The sequence below is a fragment of the Cheilinus undulatus genome, linkage group 13 (assembly GCF_018320785.1).
Source record: "Cheilinus undulatus linkage group 13, ASM1832078v1, whole genome shotgun sequence".
Taxonomy (NCBI): Eukaryota; Metazoa; Chordata; class Actinopteri; order Labriformes; family Labridae; genus Cheilinus; species Cheilinus undulatus.
In genome coordinates this window covers 11,639,555-11,665,094 of record NC_054877.1, presented here as the reverse complement: position 1 = coordinate 11,665,094, position 25,540 = coordinate 11,639,555, and the positions used below count along the sequence as shown (strand labels likewise).

Sequence of the window (25,540 nt, the reverse complement as noted above, 5' to 3'; positions counted from 1 at the left end):
CCCTGCCAGTTTCTTTCCTGTTTACAAGTTCAAAAGGGAAAAAAAGTTTCTTTTCAACTTCACACCTCAACAGGGAAGTTATTTGTTTCTGTAAAACATCAGGGCACACACGTTTTTAAATAGACAACATCACTAGTCGACTCAGATGGGAAGCACTCACCCACACTGGTGAAATCATGTTTGAAAAACTGTGCAAGTGCCCTCTTGGATGCTGACATAGTAGAGAGACATAATAAAGTGCCCTCTAAGGAGCTGACCCAGTAGACAAAATGTGGTAAATTGCCCTCTTGGATGCCCTTACAGTGGATCGTTTATGGCTTCTATCCAGTGGAAAATACGTTTTATAGTGACCTTACAGTGCCCTTCCAGTTGGTCAAATGCTGTAAAGTGCACCCAGGGATGCCCTCTACATTGACAAAATGTGGTAAACTGCCCCTAGGTGCCCTTCCAATGGATCAAGCATGGTGAAATGTCACTACGGTACCCATCCAGTGGAAACAATGTGGTAAAGTGCCCCCTAGGGCGCCCTTCTAGTAGACAAAATATAGTAAATAGTCCTCTAGGGCAGTGGTTCTCAACTGGTGGGTCGGGACCCAAAGGTGGGTCGCAGAGCAGTTTTCAGTGGGTTGAAACTAGGTGTCTGAAAAAAAGGTGGCAAAAGTCATGAAGTCCTTATTGGACATGCATTGATACCCTTTATTTTACCCTGTTTTACTGTGAAATTGGGTAAATTTAAATGTTTGATCACTATTTTGACTAATTTATCTCCTCTTCTTGCAAGAAAATGGCTACTTTTCCCATGAAAATGAAGTAATTTCACAAGTTCTCTGAAAAATTGGCAAAAATTGAAACATAATGATGGGGAAAAGGGTGTAACATTTGTCAGTTTTGTCCATTTTCTTTTTACATCAGGCATTTTGTTCCAATCATGCCCCAAACTGCTACATATTCAATTAACGAAACATGCACTGTTGAAAATTGTTTGAAAACTTGGGTCGCGATCTGACGTAAGGCAGACTGGTGGGTCCTGAGGCCAGACCAGTTGAGAACCACTGCTCTAAGGTGCCCTTCCAGTGGATCAAGCATGGTAGTGCCATCTAAGTTGCCCTTCTATTGGAAAATATGTGTTAAATTTCCCCCAGGGTGCGCTTCCAGTGGATCAGTCATAGGAAAGTGCCATCTGTGGTGCCTTTCCAGTAGAAATAATGTGGTAAAGTTCTCTTAGGTATGACGTTCTAGTGAATCAATTGTGGCAAAGTGTCCCCAGAGATGCCCTTTAAGTGGACAAAACAAGGAAAAACGTCTTCTAGGTTGCCTTTCCAGTGGATCAAATGTGATGAAGTGCCTTCTATGGCACCTGTCCAGCGGGAAAAAAGGTAAAGTGCCCTCTAGGGGCCCTTCTAGTAGAGAAATGTGGTAAAGTGCCCCCAAGAATGCCCTTACATAAGACCAAATGTGACAAAGTGCTCTCTAAGGTGCCATCTGAATGGACGAAACCTAATGAAGTGCATCCCAGAGGGCACTATACAAGCTCAAGTCTGTTTACATGCGGTAATACAAAATATTAATTCTTACCCAGGTTTGACAGTCAGCGCATGGCAACCTTTTGTGCCCAGAGACATATGCCTGTACAATATTACTGTTTCTGTCCCTGCCTTCAAACATCTTGAGTCTGCTACAGGACAATGGTTCTTTACAATGACTGTCATTACATTAATGTGACACGTAAAGTGGCAAAAATCTAAATAAAGGTCTTTTTAAAATAGAGCAGATGATATTAGCACAATAGACGGTATCTATTTGAACTGGACTGAACCAACATAACATAGCAAACATAAATGTAACTGAAAGATTAATGTCAAGTTGAGTTGCAAGCTCAGTCATGTTCAAGCTCACTCACACACATGTATAAAATTAGGGCTTACCATAGGGAGGCGCCGGCCGATTAGGCACATTTTTCTTTGATGGGAGCACGGGGTTGTCCGACTTCTGTTCACACACAAGGGAGAGGACAAGAAAAAAAAAATCCTTCAGCTATCGCACAAAATGATGACCCTGACAGAAATGTGAGCCAAGAGCTAAAGTCCTTGGCTTCATTCCAGAGAGATTGTTTTCATAGAGGTGATAAATTGGCAGAAAAGCAAGAAATCACTCATGATGAGAGTAAAAATAACAACACAGCTTTCTACAGCATAAGTGGAAAATGATGCTTTATGGCAGAACTGATTCAGAACTCCAGAGCGTACCTTTGACATCTGACTAAAGTCAGCAAATCCTCCCCCCTTACTTCCAAAAGAGTTGCTTCCAAAAGGGTCCGTTGTCCCAAATACATCTGTGACGAGTACATTGAAATACATTAGGAACATTTGAGTGTTTATGGAAAAAGCCAGAAACTATAATACAGTTCAGTCCCAAACCACACATTCAAAGTCATCTCTGCATCTTGCTTACACTGACAGGGTCTGTGTGCTATTTTTAGGGAGGAGAATGTGGCATGACCATTTAATTTTCCGTGACATTTCTCAAAAACCTGGAAAGCAGAGGTTTTGTTAGACCTGACGTATGCATCTGATCAGCTAATTAAAGGCGTCACTTAGCGCACTGTTAACCAGAACTGTGCCCGGGTTGTTTTTAAGCTCAGTTGATATGCAGCTTAATGAAAAAAAATGGCCTTGCTGTAGATGGTTACAGTGGAAAAACAAAACATTGTAATAGAATATGTTTGTTGTGAGTGTGCAATCACAAGAGACCCCATTCATGTGAAGTACGTGGTGTTTTCTTTTACGCACAGTAACTCAGCTCAGGGCCTACAGTTGCCTCTGTGTTCCTCTGAAGGTGTGTAGCATGGCAGAGCACTGACCAGAAGTAGCCACTAACTTAAAACAACTTCCGTAACGAATGAGGCAGAGCATTTCAATAGCTGCAGATATAAAGAAAGGACAGAGGCAGCAAGCTGAGGACTGGTTAAAGGAGTGGCAGTGTATTCTAGTAGAGCAGGACCAACAGACACAAAGTTTCTGTTATGTTTGGCTCCTGCAGGCCTCCTGTTTTTCCAGGGTAGGGGGAGTATTTTTAGTTGGCCAGTAGTTAAATGCGTAGGTACTGGACTAAAAATAGCTTCAAACCACAGGAAAAATTGAAGCCACAGTAAGTAAAAATTGTTTGCCCTTGATGCTCCCCCAAAATAAAATCTAAATCTAAAACGTCACCCAAAATGGCAAAGAATGACTCTTTGAGATGTGTTTCCCAACTAAAACGTTCTTCTTTCATTAATAGAAACACCTTCTGGGAAATCTGCAAGGAACATCTACACATGCTGTTTTAGGTACAGGGATACGTTTGTGCTTGTTTCTTAAAACTGAAATCACACGAAGTAAAAAGATGTTTACACAGTTATGGTTTGTAGCTTAATGAGTAGATCGTCTTTATCCTTTACAGCTGTTGTGTTGTCTATTTTTCAAATATTTTGACACCTTATATCTTGTTTATAACATGAAATTCCTGTTATCTTAGTAATTAATGGCATTGAAATGTATGTACCAAATCATTTAAACTTTAGCTCTGAAGTAATACTTTTTTTTTTTTAAGATTTATTTTTGGGCCTTTTCATGCCTTTATTGGATAGAGGAAGGACAGTGGATAGGAGAGTGGAACAGGGAAGAGAGTGGGGAGAGATATGCGGTGAAGGGGCCACAGGCTGGATTCGAACCCGGGCATGGGTACATGGGTAGCACCTTAAACCACTTGACCTTAAGTAATACTTTTAGCTAAATACTGCTGCAAGGGAAAGAGAGAGTGCTATCTAAATTCCACAAACACAACTACATCTAAAAAAATAGAATATTTTTCCTGTGATTTAATTCAAGAAGTGAACCTCCCATATAATCTGGATTCATCTCAAACAAAGAAATTTTTTCAAGACGTCTCTTGCTTAAATCTCAATGAATACAGCTTACAGTTCATAAAAATAAAAAATCCATTATCTCAGAATATTAGAATATCACAAAACATCAGTCCAAAAAATGATTTATAATACAGAAATGTCAGCCTTTTGGAAAATTATGCTCATTTATGCACTCAGCAATTGGTTTGAGCTCCTTTTCCACAAATTACCATACCTATGCAACGTGGCATGGAGCCAGTCAATCCATGTCACTGTTTGGGTGTTATGAAGCTCAGGTTGCTTTGATAGCTGCCTTAAGATTGTCTGTATTTTTGAGTCCAGTGTCTCTCATCCTTTTAACAACAAGCGCAGTAAAACCATGGTCAGCAAACCAGGTTTTCATGTTTTGGCTTCACTGTATGCAGGCGCCAAGTCCTGCTGTAAATAGAAATCTCCATAAAGCTTCTCAGTAGATGGAAGCATGAAGTGCTCTAAAATCTCCTGGTAGATGGATGACAGTGTTAACTCTGGACTTGACAAAGCACAGAGGACCAACAGCAGCAGATGGCATGGCACCTCAAACCATCATTGACCGTGGAAACTGAAAACACTGGACTTCAAGCACATTGGATTCTGTGCCTCTCTCATCTTCCTCCAGACTCTGGGACCTTGATTTACAAATAAAATTAGAAACTTGCTTTCATCTGAAACAGGACTTTGGACAGCTGAGCAACCATCCAGTTCTTTTTCTCCTTGGCCCAGGTGAGACACTTATGATCTTGTCTGCGGTTCAGGAGTGACTCGACACTGAGAACATGACACTTGTAGTCCAGTTCCTTGACCTGTCTGTGTGGTGGCTCTTGATCCACTGACTCCAGCCTCAGTCCACTACTTGTGAAGCTCCCCTAAATTCTTGAATCTGCTTTGTTTAACAATCCTCTAAAGGCTGAGCTCATCCCTGTTGCTTGTGCACCTTTTCTTACCATATTTTTCCCTTCTAGTCAACTTTCTATGAATATGCTTTATTAAGCCTCTGAGAACAGCCTACTCTTTCAGTGACCTTCTGTGGCTTACCCTCCTTGTGGAGGGTGTCAATGATTGTCCTCTGGACAACAGTCATGTCAGCAGTCTTCCCCATGATTGCAGCTGTGTGCCGAACCAGAGTGAGAGAATGAAGGCTCCGGAAACCTTTGCAAATTGGACTTTTCCACAATATTCTAATAATTTTAAATTGTGGGCTTTTTAATTTTTTTGAGCTGTACACCGTAATCATTAAGATTAAAACAAAAAAGCCTTGAAATATTTCACTTTTTATGAGATGAATCCAGAATTTTAAAAAGTTTAACTTTTTGAAGTAAATCACAGGAACAAAATAAACTTTTACATGACTCCTTGTAAGTGAGCTACTTAAGTTTAATCTTGTCATTTTCAACATGGATTTCAACATGTGGTTCATATTTTTAACTAAGAGGACTTAAATCAAAGCTTGGGTGTGTTTACTACGGCTGCTTTGAGCGAGGATAGCGAAGAGGAATGTCCTCCAGCTGTAGCCAGTATTATGAGTCTGAATGTTACTACTACCAGAAAGCAGAGTTGAGTTTTTTCAACTAGGTACAGCATCTTGGTTTAACTTGATACAACTATTACCCAAAGCATACACAGAAGAGCCACAAATACCACCTCCTAACAGCTCATGCTTTCTCACAGACACATGCACTCCTTCTGCTTTCTAACCCCATCTCTGCTTCTGTTTTGACAGATTATACACAACGTGGAGAAATATCATTGATTATGAGCGTCTAACAGTCTAGCAATAACAGTTAGTCTTACTCAGTCTCTTTGACGGAAACTAAACTAAGTTTATCAGTTTTAATGATCAAAGACCTATTTTTAGCTTGTTATTGTCTGTCTACCTCTTGGAAAAAAAAGGCTGCCAATAACCACTTTTAGACAAGAAAATTAACACAACTCCACACAAGGGTTATTCAAATACGAAAAAGAAATACACCTGATACATCCACACTGACTTAAAAAAAAAACTTCATTTCTATGTTTTTATTTTCTAAATTTATTGGAAGAGTTTGTGTGTACCTTTGCACAGAAAACTGGATATAACCGACTGCTGTGAAAGGATATAAAGAAGAGCTCAGACGTACCAGGGTCCTTTGGTTTGGGGCTGTTTGATTTGAAAGGGTCGCCACTACTGAAGGCACTTGGCTGAGAGAGACAAAGGCAAAAAGCAAAAGGACAGCAGACAAGCCATTCAAAAGATCTTATTTGAAAAACACACAATGACAACGTCAGCAAAACCACCAAAAATCTCTTTGTGTAGATGTAGACAATGGTGAGAAGAGTTCAGAGATGATCCTGTCAGCATCCACAACTACAGCAAACTATGAACCCAGAATAGAAAGAATCATTTTGATCCTTTGACTAAACAGCATTGATTGTTCCACTATAATATATCACAAAACTATGATAAGTACTTCAACAAATATAGCTGAGTAAAAGAAAAAAAGAGGGTTTGATACCTTTGCTGGTGGTGTTGGTTTTCTACCAAATGGGTCTGAGGATCCAAACATGTTTGACTTGTCTGTACTCCTAAAAAAATCATCGGATGTGGTGCCTTTGAAGGGATCACTTTCTTTGAAAGGATCTCCAAACGGGTCTAAAAAAACAACAATGAGAATACAGTGACTTTTATGGTTATGTTTGGACTTCACAATGATATTCTGCCTATTAAGATGAATCATTAGAGCTTTTACTTTTTTATCAGCACAAAGACAGACATCATTTCCCATTAATAAAACAAAAACTCAAAAGTAGAAACATATACCCATACACAGGGCTTGACATTTACACTCACCAACTAGCCAAATGCGGGTGGATATCGGCCACGACGGGCAGCAGCGTGACTCTAACTTGCCATGATGGCGGGTTGAATTTATCAGTGTGACAACCAATGCTTCACTCTGACCGTGCTTGTCTGTTAGCTATTATGATGTGGGCTTACAGAGAGCCCGTTCGGCACACAAAGGCTCAAATTTCCCTCCAAAATAATTAAAAAGGATGGTCTCTTCATCCATTCGTGCGTTTTTACGCAGCACCGAGGGCTTTGATGCTGCATGACAAACATATACTGATACACACTTGCACTGACGTGTTGGTAATGTAGACTGAAGGCTTCTATCTGTTTAAGGAAAATGTTTCAGAATGTTGGAGGATGAGCTCAGACCTGAACTTTCTCCTTCTGCTTTAAAGCTTCTCTCTGTCCATGGAGGATCAGTGCATCAGTACCATTTGTGCATGTGTGTGCTCCAGCTGTGTGTATCTGTCACTTGTGCGAGCCAGGGTGTGTAGTGTGTCTGAACACTGTTTGATTAATGTTCTCCATCTATATTCTTTGTTTGTTAAGGGCGGTCTAAATGATAAAACCTCTGAAAATGCGAGCATAATTTAAATGTTATTAAAACCTTTGATATGTTTGTATAATGATATGTCATATATCGATAATTAACGGATATAAAAGACGAGAGAAACTCCAAAACTTTAAATCAGTTCACTGAGGCAGTGAGAAACTGAGACAGAAGGATAAAAGTCTGTAACTGTTCACTTGGGAGTCAAACAGAATTCAGCTTAACAGGGATTGTTTTTGCTTCTAATATTAAACAACAGACAGTACAGTTGATTAATGTTCTCCAAATGTGACCTTCATGCACAAAATGTAAGTCATCTATTAATTAAACAGATATTTTAATTAATTTTAGAGACTTATGAAGACATTTCCACCATATAGTTTAAAGGAGAATAGAGCAGAGGACAGGAGAAGTTTGACACTTAACATTCTCTGGAAGAGATTTGTCAGAGTGAAAATTAGAAATGTTCTTCTAATCTGCTGTAGTTTTTTCCTAATAAACAGCCAATTAACAGTATTTTAATATTAGCATAAACTTAATATCCATTGAAGAAAATACAAATCTAAGAGTCCTGACTCTTAGATGACTGTCTCTAACAGTGAAGTATGACATCTCTGTAGTGTGCTGTGTACAGGGAGAGGTGCTTTATTAAGAGGAGAGCTGATAAATTTGGCATATAGCTCATAGTTTCCAAATAATAATATTGTGGCTAGTGGAAATACAGAGTGGCTAGTAAGTTTGCAAAACCACTAGCCACTGTGGCTGGTGAGCAAAAAGTTAATCTCAAGCCCTGCCCATACAGATGACTGCCAATTGTGAAAACTGTATGATTCTTGCAGAAAAGGAGTGGAGAATAAAAAGGGAGCTTACAAACCTTTGAAAGGGTCGCTCTTAAAGGGGTCTTCTGTCTGGAAGGGGTCTACCGGCTGCTCTTTAGCACTGTTGTTGTTGAACATGGCTAACTTTGATTTAAAAGACTCATCCTGATGAATGGATCCAGAAAAAAACAATCAGTACAGTGGAAAAACTATCATCATTTATCATTTACAAGCCTCTGGGTCACAGCAGAACACAGTGGGACAGTTGTAAGCAAAAACAAACAAAAAAAAAGACTCAACGAAAAGACCTTTAAAACATGGAAATGCATGTCAAAAGGTCTCTTTCACCATAATAGGTGGAAAAATATCAGTCTAAAAACTTCAGAGACCATGAAAATGAGAAAAAAAAATAAGGTAATGAGCACATCAGAGCTTCAGTCCTTCAGGTATTTGAATAATCATGAAACAGGCATATTAGCACTAGATGGTTTTACATATGAGTGCTGCATTACTGCATTTTTATTCATTGCAATAACTAGGTTTTGAATGGAAAATGCTTTATTCTAATTTCAGATATCCAAGCAAGATCTTCATTCTATATTGTATGGTCTTTTTCAGTTCTTGTTTGTGTTTCCTTGCATCCCTAACTTGCATCTTTTGGTTGCATCTTAGCTTTGCCCAGTTTGCCCAGTCAAGACTCAAAAGAGAGATGTTGGAAGAGACATGAGTACAGAAGAGGATTATTTACCAAAAGAAAAATCCTTGGCCTGACAGCACTGATCTGAGCAACATCATATACCACAACACCTCAGTTAAAAAAGTATTTCACAACATTTCAGGTTAATTCACAAAAATATGATATTATTTTCTTTTTTTAAAGATAATTTTTGTTTGGTTTTTTTTGCCTTGAACTTAAGATAGACAGCTGTTCTATCTACTTCCTGTGAACACTGGGAGAGAGAGTGGGGGAAGACATGCACCAAACGTGTGCTGAGACCAGGAATTCGTCCCGGGACCAGTCTGTCAAGGACTACATCCTCAGATAAAGGGGGCCTGCTCTACCAACAGAGCTAAACTTGTACCCATTATATCAATTTTTAGTCATAAATTATCTCAAACAAGAAACGATTATCTATTTCTTATTCTATTGATTTTAATAGTGGGTCGCAAACAACTTTAAGTTGCATACCAGCATTATTATTTGTTTACATGAAGCACTTATTTTCATTTACATTGCTTGTTATCAGTGGTATTCAGCGCCAGACTAGGAAGAAAATTTGGCCTAAGCATCTTTAGGTGTGAACACGACATAACTACACTGTTTTCTCACTACTTTTCTAGCAGATCAATACCCCAACTACTGGAGGGCTGAGCTGTAAATGGCACAGACTAATAAAATTATGTGTATTATCTCTTTCAATTGTTTAATCTTCCTTTGAATTTTCTTCCTGTTTGTTATTAGGTATGATATATGAGGCTTTTTATGTTATTTATATTCTTTTGATCTGCACAATAACCGGAACTTTGTGAGTTAATACTGATGCTGTTGTTAAAGAAAGTCAAAGAAATTACACAGTTGCCTCCTTATATTGATGCAGGGTACTCTGAGATATTTCATCATCTTCAGCAGCTCAGTGCTATGAGGCGCCTCTGAACCAATCATTTTGTAAATGGTCAAAAGATTTCAGCAGAGGAAACACTGGCGCCATGATGTCTTCCTCTATCCTCGCCTCCTCCAGGTGCATTTAAGAATAAGAAGATCCTTCCTCATGGTAGAAGGAGAATGATTTCAGGGTCAGTTGAGATAGGATGCAAGAATACACTAAGTAATGAAACAAGAAGCTCCTATAGTTTTTATCAGTAATTAGGAGGGCATAAATGATAAAGTCTCTGGATTTTATTGAGATTCTTCTGGTTTAAAAAGAAAAAAACAGCAAATATAGTGTGCATGATCTCCTCACCGGACTTCTGAAGCCTCCGTTCTGCTTCTCAGTGAACCCTTCGCTTAAATCCGGTAGGTTGCTGAGGTTTCCTGCGTTGATGTCACTCAAAGCGCTGTTGTACTGCTCGATGGTCTTGGTCACCTCCTTTTGGTTCTCCTGGATCAGTGACAGCTTGCTGCGAGCCTGAACAGACAAAATATTAAATCAGTATCTAATTCCATACAGCATTTTAACATGACTTCCTTCACTGACACTGTTGTGAGTATAATTTGACAGCATTCATCCCATTTTTGCAATATTAGAATAATTTTTGCTACACAATTGTATTTATGGTTGGTTAGTTTTGATATTATTTCCACCAGTTCTGTTACTGTTGTTGTATTTTTACACTGTTTACCTTATCTAAATGTATTTATTTTTCTTTTGTTATTTCTTGCCTTTTGCTATGTGATTAAATGTAACAATTGGGGCTTGAATTGCCTTCATGATCAATAAAGTATTAATCTATCCGTCTTGCTCTTATGTTTCATGCTGTAAAGATTGGAAAACTTTAAATCTGTCATCATTGGATAAGCCATAATGATTTCAGGCAACAGTTTCAAATAACAATGTTCCTTAGGCCAGAGATGACGTGACACACTCGTACATAAATAGACATTTATTTGAAGGAAGTTTGTCATGGGTTCACATTTGTTATTTATGTAATTTGCAGTTAGGGGGTAGGGCTGATGAAATAAATAAAACTTAACCACTGTGTCGTGACAGTTTCACTTCAGTGTGAGCACACCCAAAGCTTGCCAAAAACTTCAACAAAATGGAAGTAAAAATGAAACAAAATTTGAAAGCTGCACAGAAGAATTAGTATCATTATTTTTGAATAATCAGAGCTTCTTCCACTCAAAATTCTGTCCAACATCTCACTCCACACCATTATGATCCCAATGACACCCCTATGTGGTCACTGACCTGGTTGAGCTCTTCCTGAGTGGTTGTGAGTGACTTGATGATGCTGTCCAGCTGCACACGACCAGTCAGTAGGCTCTGCTCCAGCTGGGCCTCCTCCTCCTGCAGCCTGCTCAGGTCCATCTTCGTGCGGCTCATTTCATCCTCCTGACTCCGCAGCTCTGTCTCTTGAGAGCGGATTTGGCTCTGCAGTGACGAGATCTGGATGGGAAATTAGAGTAATGCTTCTAAGCCTTTTTTTATACCAAGGAGATACACAATTAAAGTGATTGCTATTTTTAGAAAGGGGTTGGTTATTGAGCTTTCTCTGAAAGAAGATGTCAGGAAAATATGAAGTTTGTCATGACAGCTAGACAGTGATCCTTGGTAAACTTGCATTAAAAATGTGCTTCAGAAGAAACTGAACAATATTTTTCTTTGGACAACAATTAAGATTAGCCTGTGTTATTTGATTGTAATATGACTGTAATATTGTACTTCTCTCTAGGAATACCAAAGACTGAAATGCTTAATAAAAAGGCTGCACCATTTTGCACAACAACAAGAAACTGCCAAACACCATGCTACCAGTGGCACAACACAAAATGTGAAACAGCAGCTTTCTTAGTTTGACTATATTTGCACGTTTTGAACCAAACAAGTCTCGAACCAGCTGGGACTCTTCCTGGCACTTCTGCTTGACATCATTGAGCATCCCCTCCAGCTTGGAGCGCTGCTGATCCATCTCCTCCAGACGCTCCTGGGCATCCTGTTTCTGTGACTCCAAATCCTGCAGGCTGCTGCTCTCCCTGTCCAAACCATTCTGCATGTCCTAAGGATCAAACACACATGCACAATGTTTCCATAATACAGTAACTCACTTACATCTTAATCCACTAATTAACTCTGCAGCCAATTGACCTAAAATGTGCTTATTTTGATGAGAAGCTGGTAAGGGGAAGTTGTCGCTTTCCATAACACAAAGAGAAATTTCATATTATTTAAAATCATACATTTTATCTGTTATTTTAAAAAATGTTAAAATTAGTTCAAATTGAAATCAAAATTTGTTATTAAGTGGTTTCTGTGCTTAAATGGAAGTAAAGGTTATAAAAACTACTTAAGATGCAAATTTTGTACATGATGCTTTGTGCAATATCATGGGCTTTATCCCCCTCAAAGGAAGATCGGGTTCCCCAATCTCAGATGCTGTTTTGGGGTGGGCATGGGCTGAATAGTTTGAGAACCCCTGGACTACAGTGATGTATTTTACATGAATGCCCCTGCTCAGAGTCTTGGTGTGCAGGGTGTGAATTTCTGGGTCGAATGAGGGGCTTCTGGTATCCTGCCCTTTGATGATAAATTTCATCTTTGGGGGAGGGATGTTTTATCCTCGCCTCTGTTCAGACTTAAATGAGCAGAATACAGCATCTAAACATTGTCTGACATATCACTCACTAAAAATGCAGGGGTAAACGGGTTAAAGGTTTCTTCATCAGCCTGAAAGAGGAACTATAAAATAGAACAATATGCTTGTGATAATAGTATTTGTGTAAAATTTGCCAAATAATGTGCATTTGTAATGTACTTCTTGAAAGCTCTTGCTTGAGTGATTTACTGAATTGATAATATCTTACTAATTTTTTATCCTTGTCTGAGTCATTTTATTCACACCCACATGAACCATAAATGACCTAAATATTTTTTACTTATTCAGAGTTCAAAGCTGCAGCCTGATAGTGGAGGATTTGGCAGGCCAACTAGGGTTTTGAGCTTTGATACATTACTGGGAAAATTCAAATATTACTGATACCAGTCTCAATGCTATGGTAACAATCATTTAAGCAAACAGGATATAAATTCTGCACTGGAATGTTTTTTTTTTTTTAGCCGATTTTCTCCTTAATAACCTGAAATATATCCCTGAAACCTAAATATTGATTTACTCTTTAGCACATGAAATATATGGAGTGCAGTGTCTTATGTACAATTCAAACAAGAACTACGCCTCAGAGGTTGTCACGCTGAGCAGTGGGCCTGGTCTCTACTGGACCTAGGAATGGGCGGTAAAACGGTAATACGGTATACCATTAAAAAACAGCCACGGTATTGCTTTAATTACCGTCATTAAGACAGTGATGAGAAATGAGTGAAAGGTGTGAAAGGTACATTATATCCTTGCCACTGCTCAGACTGAACAGTGGTGGTCTAATCTCAGCATTCACTGTGCGGTTAAAACATTGATGACACATGACCAAAACTCATAATTTATGTGATCACGGCCTGGGTTCTCACGCTGATAAGTGAAAACAGGCACAGCACCAGGGTAACAACTTTGGCTTGGCCTAATAATATCAAATGTTTAAGCAGTTTCCCCTTCTTTTTTAAAAATAAAAATGCTGAGGATGTGTGAAACACTTGGCCCATGATAGAAACAGGCTTTTGTTTATTTGACAGCTGGAGTCATATTAATTTATTTACTGGTGCTAGTAAAGCATGCAGTTCTTACTGCCGGATAGAAAAATATGATTTTGTTCATTATCTGCTGTGCTAAAGACCCATAAAACAGTCATCAGAAGACTGTCCTTTAACTTCTATGAAGAAAAATATATTTTTTTCAATGATAAGCATGAATTATTTGTTTATTGATCATGGAAAGAAAGAGAGAGAGTCAATGGGAAAAGAGTGGCTTTGTCAGTCAGAGCTTTGATCAGAAACAGTTTGATTTTTGCTTTAAGACAATATAAAGACAATCAGATCAGATCAGAAAGGAACATTCAGCTCTAACTCCTCTTTCCTTCCTTGTTTTGTCAGTTATTGTCATCATGTCATAAAGAAACGTTAATCTAATAGTGAAACTGCAAACTCAGCAGGTGATTAGTGACTGTGAATGAGATTGATTGGGTGGTGAAACCCTGAGAAGTTTTCTGACTTTTACCTGTTGAGACTTGAGTTTCCCTCCTTCACATGTAGCTCTCTCTCTGTCCCTCATGGATCATCTGCTGCTCAGCTGAGGAAAGTTTATACAGGAAAAAATGCCCTGATGTTTGGGAATCTGCTCGTAGCTTTTTTCTCATGTGTTTACCTCAGAAAATCATCCATGTCAGGGGTTGTTGATTAAACGGAGGTCGGCCGTTGTGCCCCCACACACTATGCGCCATTAACTAGTTGCAGGACTTGAAAACCAGGTCAAAATAGACTTGAAAGTGCAAATTTTATGCCTGGGTATAGAATAAACCTCTGAGTCCTATGGTATTTCTTTACCATTGTGTCTCGTCTGCACTTTTTGTCTTGAAAAGCTTGTAAAAAATTCAACCCTGTTGTGCGCAGGCAAGCTCTAAGCATTCCTATTTTCAGTACAACCTGGGCTTTAAGATTATGTGTGCTGCAGCAACGTCACTTACACTTACTCACTTATTAAACACTGTAACAAAAATGACCTAGGTTTTTTTTTTGCCGAAACTTGTTCTCCCATTTCTTGACCAAAAGGCAAAAGAAAAAAAGATTCTGTGACAAAAAGACTTCAAAATTTCACATTTTTACAAAAACAGTCCTTGCGCTTTTGGGAATTTCAGTCGTAATTCAAAGAAGCTCCTGTCAGCAGTGACCTTGAGGACTACATCACAGCCTCTCTGTGTCTGTTTCTCTCCATTAGGAGTGATTCAGGCTCTCTTCTCTAGTTTCCAAGTCTGTGCACATGCGCTGTTCAGCATGACGTGATGATAGAACATCCTGGTTGTACAGCTTAGACACAATGCATCCTGGGATACAAGCAGACAATATGGCAGTGGGCTAAGCCGCTGGCTGCAGAAATGTTTGAAAAATTGATTTTAAATGGATAAAAAGATGTTCAATATCGAAGTTACTGGTGTGGATTTAATCCTTAAAGACCCCAGAAAGTCAGCCAAGTTTCATGCTTGCTAGAAAATGTTCTGAAAGAGCTAGGAAGGGGTCGTTATTGTCATTAGAACAGCACAACAGAGGGCTTTTGGAGGATAAAACCAGCAAGAGGCTATGATTTATGGTTTAAATGTTATTTAACTTTGAATGACACGTGCCTCTTCTTGTTGTATATGCCAACGCCAGTTTGGAGGGTTAAAGGCCAGTTGCAAGAAGCCCTTTTTTATATTTTTCCCCCAATGTGTACAGTATGTATCATGGAGCCATGAGATTTTTAACTAACTGTTGATTTCTTACCCACCATTGTACTTTATATTCTAAAGTCAGCTGGACTGCTTTCAGGTACACATCGTCTTGAACATCGGTACGTCTTCATCTAGTAAGCCATTCATACACCATTTAGAAAGCCTGGGCAAAATTGTGGACTATCTTTCTCTCTTTTAACCTTGAAGGACAGACTGAACAACCTGCATTCGTTGTTCCCAAAGTCCAAACTGAGATGGGAAAGAAGGTTTTCAGGTTTTCTGCACCTTTTGCTCTGACTGATCTGCAGATTGAATTGAGTGTATTGGCTTTTGAAACTGTGTGTTGCTGCCATTCTTGGTCAGGTCTCCTCTGAAAAGGAGATCTCTGATCTCAAACAGACTAACCTGGTACAAAAAAAAAAAAAAAAAAAAAAATTGCTTGGATTGTGAGCATCAGTTGTTCACTACTTTTTGATGAGGGCACTATATCGAGATAACGATGAATTCAGACATCACTACAAAACGGTGTAAAATAGGTGGTAAATGGGGTGCGACTTCAGAACCACAGATAAACTACTTCGTTTGCAAACATTCATCTACATGTTTTAGTTTATCATGAAACAAGCAGAAGTACTGTTGTTGTGTTGAGCCATTCTGAGGTACAATAATATACTGACGCTCTCATACGTTGAGAAAATTGACTAAAGATTTAGCTGGTGTGACTCAGTACACAAAGAATAATGAGCCTTACCTGAACTTCACTGTTTTGTTGTCTGATGGCTTCCTCCTTTTCTCTGATCTCTTGCTCCAAAATGAATTTCTCTCTGTGGGTGAACAAAGTAAAAGAGCAATGTTAAGTAATATGCGCCTACCTCATGACAAAGCTTTTGTTGTGATCGAGAAGACAAGGCTGACTTTATTAATTAAACATCCCCTAGTATCTAAAACATGCTTATAAAATAGACTGATGGGGCTTCCTTGAAACAATATCATGAGTGGCAAAAACATTAGTAAATTGCCATAAAGCTAATCGCCACTTTATGGCTATTTTACTTCACATAAACTGTCCTGATGTGGAAAACTTGAACGTGCGTGGGCAACAAAAACAAAGATTCATGGTTAGCTTATATAGCTTTTGGCATAGCATGGAGACAGAGGGATTTCCAAAGGAATAAACACTAGGAAGCAGTTAAAGATGTGGCATCTGTTGCACCAATTGATCAGTATTCTTTCCATGACCCTTCAGACAACAGCAGCCTATAAGCATTGGCAAATATAAAGAACTTCTTTGCTGGCGCTTAGTTCTTATGGGATTAGAAGGCTGATAAGAGCACCAGGTTAAAGAAATGTTAACATTACTTAGTAGAAATATATGAGATAGTTTTAAAGAACTTTGATCCTGAACATCCTTTCAGTATAACCTCCTCTCCTCTGTCTCAAGGGGAGGAAGAGAAACAAAGCAGTCCTCCTGCTACTCAGAGTTCAGGGGCTCACCTCTGCAGCTGAGCTATTTCCTGGCTGAGGTCATCCAGCTCTTTGATGCCTGTCAGCTCAGCAGACCCCGCAGAGCTGGTGCTATCCTGAGGCGAGAGACAGAGACGGACGAGAGCGAGAAAGGGGGGGAGAGGGGTAAGAAAATATGATGAATCAAGTAACTGGAGGACAGAGACAATAAGAGTGAGAAAGGAAGGCAGGAGAGGAAGAAGAGAGACAAAAGGGAGGCGAGCAGACAGAAAGGATACAAGAGGAGCTCCTGCTGATATAGAAAACAAAACAAACTCCTCTCACAGCTAGGGAGAGTGTGAAGTTTCCAGACTATACATGAAAAACGAGAAATACATAGAGAGAAGAGAAAACCAAAAATGTGTTTCATATTGAGTGCAATTAGACTGTTGATATCGTCGCCCATTTTATTAGAACTTAAATGAACAACATACTTTATAAGCTTTTAAAACATCTGAGCATTAGCCTAACATATCATTCACTAAAAATGTATGGGGTAAATGAGTTAAAGGTTTCTTCATCAGACTTAAAAAGGAACTATAAAATAGAGCAATTTGTTTGTGATAATGGTAATTGTGTAAAAGTTGCAAAATAGTGTGCATTTGTAATATACTTCTTGAAAGCTCTTGCTTAAGTGATTTACTGAATTGATAATATCTTGCTAATTTTTCATCCTGTTTTGTCCTTGCCTGAGTCATTTCATTCACACCCAAATGAACAATGAATTTATTCAGAGTTAAAAGCTGCAGCCTGATAGTTGAAGTTTGACAAACCAACTAAGGTTGTTAGGTTGTAAGGTTGTATCATTTTTAAACATGTTGTATTAAAAAGCAAGGGGGGGTGTAACTAATTACATTTAATCAAATGACTATGATTAAGTAGCTTTTTGTGTGTTTAAACTTTTTCAGTGCATTTTAAAATCAGTAATTTTACTTTTTGGGGGGTAAGTACTGCTCTTCACTGCATTTTAAAAGGGATCAATTACTGGGTAAAAAACTAACAGTCAAAACACGGAGGTTCTAGCTTTATATCAGCGACAGAAATCTCGACTGTTGTTTGGCTTCCACTACACCTAAAGGTTAGAAGCACATAGCAAGGGAATGGTTCCACAGTGCATCCCAAAACAGCTGTTGCATTTACCTCAGTTAAAAACAATGTGACTTTGACTTTACCTTAACCGCCTGGTCAGAGATGCATATTCTCATCTTATTACTTCCAATAAGAACAGATCATATTTTGCTGCGCAACTCCTAGAGCAGTAGTTTTACTTTCCTTAAATACATTTTAACCAAAGTAACTGTGCTTTTACCAGAGTACAGTGGCCATGTATTTTTTCACTGCATTTGAAAAGTATCAAAATATCCAATAGAACCAGCACAAATAAACGTGATCAAAATGATCATCTGACAACCTGAAAATTGCTCCTAATGCCTGATACCATTTGGCCTCAGAAAGACACATATATTAAAATATTTTTGAAACGTGAAAAGCATACTGATCATTGTCTGGCAAGGGCAGACTGGTTTTACACCTTGATATTCTATAGATATGGTATTTTCATTTCAATACATCATTTTTTTTGGAAATTAATCTTTAAGGCTTTTATGCCTACAGAGAAGGAACGTGGATATAGCTGGAAACAGGGATAAGAGAGTGAGGACTGACATGCAGGACAGGAGCCACAGGCTTGACTTGGACCTGGGCTTCTTGTTAATTTCAAATTAGATCAATCTAGAGCAACTAATTAAAAGCTGAAATTTGGTTATACTCTCGGACTATTGATGGTGTAACAGCAGGTGGCAGTGTTTGCATTTGGGATATTCTGTATAAAGTTTAAAACAGACAATTCAGCCTAAATCAATACCAAGATTAAAGACAAAACATCATTATGCAGAAGGAAAGATATGCTCCACTTTTGAGGCAGCTAAGTTAAAAGATAAAAGGCAAATGTTTCATAGCAACATAAAGCTTCAGACTAAAGCAGAAGGATAACAGAACAACAGCACCACCTTGTGACAGAGTGGTCCATTACTCACTCTGCGCATATGAGAAAGTGAAGCAAGTTCAGGTCTCACAGCTGGCAGAAACCCCACACAGCTCTGTTTGAAAGGATGGAAGAAAGCTCAAACAAGCAAAAGCACAGAACAGTTTTGCAGGGCAAAGCAAGGCTGAAAAGTCAGAAAGCAGCTCTCTTCATCTAAAATGCATATCATCTTAGGAGGACTGAATAAACAGGGCTTTTCATAGATGAAGCGTATGCTGCAGAGGACTTAAGTCAGGACTCACAGGACCAGCTGCTGAGGCTGCAGTCCTCTCTGATGGAGGAATCATGTCAGGGGTTAGACTGGAGGGAGGATCTACACCTTTAGTGGTCTTTTGCTGGATCAGATACATGGCCAGAGAGAACTGTTCCCGGTTCAGCTTTCCTGTCTGTTTAGTGTCAGCAAGTCCCCTGATGAGAGAGGATAGTCAACAGAAATGGTCATGCATTTATGTGAGACATAAGCAGTCTGGTATCTCTCTTAAATCTCTTCTTAAAACAAACTTATACAGATGAGCACATCCTGATGTTACCTGTATTTTATTAAGTTTTTAGAATTCTTTTAACCCATTCAGGCCTGATGTAGCGTTTTTGTTCTTTGACCCTAAAGGCCGGATGCAAAGTTGGTGCGGTCTGGATGATCTTTGATCAGAGTTTTTAAAGTTGAGCAGTGACAGGGAAGATGGCTACCCAGTACGATGGAGACCCGCTAGCCAAGAGTCAGTGGATGGGGGACATGTTTGAAGAGGAGGATGGTGAGGATTTCAATTTGACTATTTGATGACTGTAAAATGTTAAACTTTAGGAAAACCAAGGCTCTAAATTTTCTGAATGTTTTGATTTCATATCTATATCTGCAATTATGGCTGAAAAATATTTCTTTTTGTAAATGTTGAAATCCTGCGAAGTTTTTCAGAAAACCCAAAAGGTTTAAAAAGTGTTTTTCAAACAAATCTTAGGTTTTAGAGGGTGCAGGTTTATGTCTAAATGGGTTAAAGAACTGCATCCACTTGAGAGTCATTTTAAAAGAATTTAATGTCTTAGAATGCATGCAGTGTTTTAATTTTTGGATTTTATTGCACATGTTTTTTTTGTCTCATTATTATGTCCTTATAAACAGGATATATGCAGACAATCTGAAATGAGATTTAATACTTTCTAAGACCTTTTTAAAGACCCTCTTCAATACATTTTAAAATCTTTTGCATCTCTAATTTGTAAACAGTTCAATAAACGACAGTTACATATATATTTTGGGCTGATAGTAGGACAAAAATGTGACAAAAGAAAATGTCAGGAGTATTTTACTTAGACTTTCTTAGAGCATTTTTTAGATAAGACTATGAGGAAAACACAGATACCATACAGATAAATGGAAGGTCTTATTTTTTTACATAACTGCCCTAAACGTAGTAATACTACAACCTAGAACTACCTTTTACAAGCACAATGGTTAAAACTAAAAGGCTGCCCACAATAAGGTTTTAAGAAAAAAAAGGTATGATTACCAATTCCATGGTTAATTATAATCTTTAGTTCAGATTTTAAAGCACTGATGTGTCAATGACCACTTAACTGTTGCAGCTTATCAGCCGTAAGTCACAATAATTGAGTTGTATATTATTCTAAGTAATTTATCTCCATAGGTCTGGGAAGAATTCAGGTCATATCAGATGGAGTTCCTAAAAAATTGATGTGTGATTAAATCTAAATATAAAAAAACAAATGCAGAAAAACTAGCCTACAGCCTCTCGGAGAAATAGGCTATGAAAATTATGATTCAAAAATCATTTTAAAAAATTAAGACTCTATTGTCTTGAATTTAAGACTTTTTAAAAGTCCTAATTTTCACTGACTTGACTAATCAACTTTTAATACTTTTAAGACCCTATGGACACCCTGTGTAAAGCACTTTGTAACTTTGGTTCTAAAAAGCGCTCTATACATAAAAGGTGAATAGTTTATAATATCATCATCTGAGAGGGAAATATTTTCAAATGACCAGTTTTTGATTCTCTGTCCTTGCACATTTTTGCAACTAATGATTCCAATCCCTGATAGCCGTCTCACTGTCCACGCATTTTCTGAGATTCAGACTGAGCTGCATTTGTGAATGAAAACTAACACCTTTGAGCCCTTAAGTGAGAATGCAGAAAGTAGAATTTATGAAAATGTAATGCAAGTACACAGGCGGTGATGTTTATATATTCTGTAACCAGCGCTTGACCAGTGCAATGTCCATCCACTTTATGAAAATGCATCACACTCTCTTTCTGCTCACTAATGTGCTCTTTTGTTGATATTGTGAATATATCCACTTATGGCTAAGTCTGCAAGTATTTGGACAGTGACACAAGTTTTATTTTGCTTCTATTTACCACCATAATGGACATGAAACAATCAAGACGTGACCAAGGTGTAGACTTGCAGGTTAACTTCAGGGGTTTCAGAAAAAATTATATTCAACATTTAAGAATTACAGCCATTTTATTCTGATAGTACCTTCATTATCAAGAGCTCAAAGTATTTGGACACGTGATCAAGGAGCAGTTTTATGGCCATCTGTGGTCAGTTCTCTTATAACTTACAGACAACTGAAGTAGATAAAAGCCTCCCTCCATCTTTTTCTCTTTCAGGGAAGTTGTCCTGCTGAGAAAGAGCGACTCAGGAGGATTCAAGGTTCAAGAAAAGGTCTTTGAAAAAAAATGAACCCTCCAACCCTCCACTAGATGGAGCCAAGGTTAAAGCCATTGCCTTAACCTGTTTGTACAGCAGGTTTGGATGATTCTACTCTACTTAGATATGAGGAAAGACTTTAATAATATTGGTTATATAAGATGTGATTTTGTCTTGATAATAGAAATCAGGTCATGCAATGTAAAACTGGTGCACGTTTCCTGTTTCCCCCCTTGTGATGTATGAAGGTGTAATTAAATTCACTTGTCCAATTTATTCTCCTCATGTATAAAGTGTGCTGTGGAAGACTCACCAGATCTGTGCCAGCATAGTCTGTGAGAGGCTGGACTGCATGAAGATCTCAATGACTTCAGTTCCATTAACGAGGCCGTCATTATCTGTGTCTGTTTTCTTAAAAATCTCGTCATATCTTTCCCTGTCGGCCACCGGTACCACCCAGTTTACAGCTGCCTGCAATGAACAAAACAAAATGTGATTCTGGAAGAGGGCAGCAATGTCTAGCTATAACTTAAGCTCAATAGTTTGTGTGCAAAATGTATGTACTTTGATTATTGAAATAAAAATGAATAAGAACGGGTTAAGACATTTATCATAACAATTGGTAATATTAGGGATGCACCGCTGCAACAGTTAAACATGGGCCGATATTAGCCCCATTTATAAACATCAACCATCAGCCAAAAGATTTTGCATGAACAGATATCAGTTACTAGTGTTTATCTGTTGTGTCCAATCAATTTCATGCTTGCATAAAACTGACTGGACACATCTAGCTGCTGAATCAAATAAGAGGTTTTATTCCAGGGCAGAAAAAGTGACCAGTTAGGAAAACTATGATCTGTTGTCATGGTCAAATTTGTGAGAACATGTTACCACAGTCAGAGTCTCACATCAAAAAGAGATGAAAATTTGACATTGGCATCTGCTAAACTGAAATGTCGAACACCAATATCCGCATCAGCCTCGATTTCATAACTTAAACATATCTAGGTACTATTATATATAAATGAGAAGCCAATGCTGTGTTAAAAATGACTGAATTTTAGGGATACACACATTATCGGTATTGGCAGATATTAGCTCAAAAATTCAGTTATTAGTATCTATAGATTTCAAAATATCTGCAGATATTTACAGCCAATATTTTGGCCAAACATATCAGCAGGTTCTTACAAATTTGTGCAGTTTCAAGTAAAATGGATGGCACTACCACAGTTTGTTTCTTTCTTCATCCTCATTCCATGAACTTAAAAATGTGTTCTAGGGACGGACATTTTAGTCCTGAACTACAACTCGATTATTTTCTTGCGGCTCAGAAGGTGTTTTTACCTAAGCACTTTGTCGGGATTGTCTTAGGAAATCGCTAAGCAAACCTACTATTTTGCAAGGAGAGTTAATTTCAATAACAGTTCAGTTCTATTACAGGCAAAGACTTGGCCTTTTCATCATAAAAAGTTGTGTATTAATTGTATTCAGTATTGGCTAAAATGCATTTGGATGCATATCAGATATCCGCAAAAATCCAATATTGTGCATCCTTACTGAACTCTTTTTCAGCTGTTCACGACAAATAGAGTGCTGAATTCTCAGAGCATGATAATACGAAACTTAAAAACAATCATATAAAATCTGAGATCTAATTTAACCAACTGCAAAAAATACACAAAACAGTTACAGACAGTCCTAATCTTTTCGGCCAAGGTTAAGTAACACTAAAAAGGTGAATTTAGTGAGATGGAAGAATGACAGCTAACACAACAAAAGACAGGTGGAGCATCACAACAACAAGCCCAGCGGGTGATCATGGCACAACTGTGAACAGAGTTTTGATTCCCTTCCCTCTCAGGAAAACCTGTTCCTCCAAAAGTCACGGATGAAAAATCCCTGCAGCTACAACGAGGTAAAGAGACACAAGCCTGGCTGTGCACAATGCTCAAAACAATGTGGAAAAACAAGTCCACCCGTCACAGGAAAGGATAGAATCAATACATGTGATGCAGGTTTCTTTAAAAGGCTGGACTCTCTTACAGAGGAAGGAGCAAGGAAAAATCTTATGTATGTAAGGTTTTTTTTTTTCACATTAAAACACCCTAAAATAACTGACCATGTTTAGAGAGTGCATGGCACTGCACTCACATTACGTCTTAATGTTTTTTAAACAAATACAAGCAGGCAGCTGTGTGAAACTAGTACTGAAAGTTCGCAGGCCTAACATCCTCTAACTGTTTTTCTCCCTAAGGACAGAAGCATGACTGGTGAAAAAACAGCTGGTATATGGTATTAAAGTGATGCAGAACATTTGAACCAAGTGTGTGGCTTGATGGTAAGCCATTAGTAACATACAATAACTTTCAGCAGAATTTATAAAATTTTTATGATATGCTTTAACTAGATTCCTACTGAATTTGGATATTTGTGGCTGACGCTTCCTTAAAAGGGGAAAAATCTGTACTTGTGGTAGTACATTAACAGACTTTATGAGCTCAAAGGAAATGGCCTTTCCTTTGCATTTTTGGCAGTCAATGTGTAACAATTTTACTGTGAAAAGATGCTTAAGTATGATTTTTTTAAAAATAGGTTATTTTGTGGACCACTGTCTGCATAGCTGTAATTCTCTGCTACATATGCTGCAGGCAGCACTGGGGCTTTTTAAAAATATGGAGCCAAAGGGTGCTCCAATAAACAAACTATGCGATTACACAATCTTCAAATCACCACAGGCATTTTTGCTCAGTTTTATGTTCGTGATAAATATTTTACGTATCCATGTACATATCTAAAAACATTTACACATAGGTAGAAATGTGTTCATAGCCCTATGTCAGCTGGATACTATTCCCCAACTTATATACAGTATATCCTAGAAAAAATTCAGTTTAAATCAAACATTCTGTGTGAGTCATAATTGTAGTCTTCCTAACATTAATACACAGCCACTGTGCCTGCATCAGCACCTCAAAAGTCTGATCAAAATCCATTTAACTTACCGGTGTGCTGGATTTAAAAGAGTGTTTTGGTGAGAGGTTGACAGTACTGTTGCTAAGGAGAGCTGAGCTGCCCAGAGGAGGAGTGCTTCTCAGTGAATCTTTTAGAAGAGCAGAGCCAGCTGTAAGCCCAGATAGAGCAGGTAGAACAGCCACAGCACCTGGAAGTGCTCCTGCAGTTTTCTTCCTTTTAGAAGGGGGTATGAGGTTTGAGGGTAAGGTAGTTGGGACAGGCTCCTTCTCCATGGCACGATACACAAGATGCATTGCCTGGAGGATGGGACATTACATCATTAGATAGTGTTTAACACTGTAACTACTGAAAAACGTTGAATTTTAGAGAACCTTAAGTAAAGCAAAGGGCATACACTTACCACTGTGAATTCATCTCTATCCAACTGTCCATCTTTGTCAACGTCACTCAGATCCCAAATCTACAAAAAACATTTAGTTAATAACAAATGAACAGGACAGAAGTGCTTTAAAGTACACTATGGTATTGTACATAAATGAACAAATCTGTCATGAAATAGTCACCTTCCCTAACACATCCAGAGGTAGCTTGGAGTTTATTAAAATTGGTCTGACTTTGTCACCTGGGAGGAGACCATTTACTGGGGACAGACTCTCAAAAATACCCTCAAACTTCCCTTTTTCATCCGCCTGAGGAAGAAATAAATATGATATCACAAGCTTGATCTTGTATATCTGCAATAATGTTCTTTACAACATGATTTCAGCTCACCCTTATTGCCCACTGAGAGTCATGTCCTGCCGTTGAAACACTTACTAATGGGCTGCTTGTGTCTCTCTGCACAAGAGATGAAACATATATTGGGAAAAGAAAAATGTTAAGGATGCCAGAGCTTTCAGTGAGCTTCATAACACATGACTGAATGTTACAAGTGTCTGACAATCACTTACAAATTTGGGTGCAGCTAAGTTTTGGTTGAGGTTGTGAAGGCTGATGTCATTTCCACTCTGTGCTGACGCCACCAGTCTCAGAGCAATGAAGAAACCCTTGGAAAGAGGAAGAAAGCAGGGAGAATCCGGTACATTATGCACACATCAGCAGCATCAGCAACCAACCACAGCAAATGTCTGATAATCTTTTACCCTCTTATCCAAATAGCCTTTTCTTTCGGAATCTGCCAAATCCCAAATCTAA

General features: G+C 38.4%; 1 protein-coding gene across 8 annotated transcripts in view; it reads right to left on the bottom strand.

Moving 5' to 3' along the window:
• Positions 1–25,540, bottom strand: part of LOC121519782 (epidermal growth factor receptor substrate 15-like 1) — a 30,730-nt gene that overhangs the window by 4,334 nt on the left and 856 nt on the right. For 7 of the 8 annotated variants that reach the window (XR_005992738.1, XM_041802683.1, XM_041802682.1 and 4 more), the window contains exons 4-22: positions 25,489–25,536; positions 25,297–25,392; positions 25,118–25,183; positions 24,910–25,035; positions 24,747–24,806; positions 24,376–24,642; positions 21,681–21,838; positions 18,937–19,102; positions 18,687–18,749; positions 16,642–16,727; positions 15,899–15,971; positions 11,673–11,834; positions 11,027–11,224; positions 10,079–10,243; positions 8,174–8,282; positions 6,415–6,551; positions 6,040–6,100; positions 2,247–2,332; positions 1,926–1,989 (exon numbers count right to left, since the gene is read on the bottom strand). Coding sequence is in view for 7 of the 8 variants with exons in the window: in XM_041802683.1 (XP_041658617.1) it covers positions 1,926–1,989; positions 2,247–2,332; positions 6,040–6,100; positions 6,415–6,551; positions 8,174–8,282; positions 10,079–10,243; positions 11,027–11,224; positions 11,673–11,834; positions 15,899–15,971; positions 16,642–16,727; positions 18,687–18,749; positions 18,937–19,102; positions 21,681–21,838; positions 24,376–24,642; positions 24,747–24,806; positions 24,910–25,035; positions 25,118–25,183; positions 25,297–25,392; positions 25,489–25,536 (2,191 nt within the window). In the remaining variant the exon portion in view is untranslated. The remainder of the gene's footprint in view (positions 1–1,925; positions 1,990–2,246; positions 2,333–6,039; positions 6,101–6,414; positions 6,552–8,173; positions 8,283–10,078; positions 10,244–11,026; positions 11,225–11,672; positions 11,835–15,898; positions 15,972–16,641; positions 16,728–18,686; positions 18,750–18,936; positions 19,103–21,680; positions 21,839–24,375; positions 24,643–24,746; positions 24,807–24,909; positions 25,036–25,117; positions 25,184–25,296; positions 25,393–25,488; positions 25,537–25,540) is intronic. The other variant, XM_041802684.1, reaches the window with a different exon arrangement.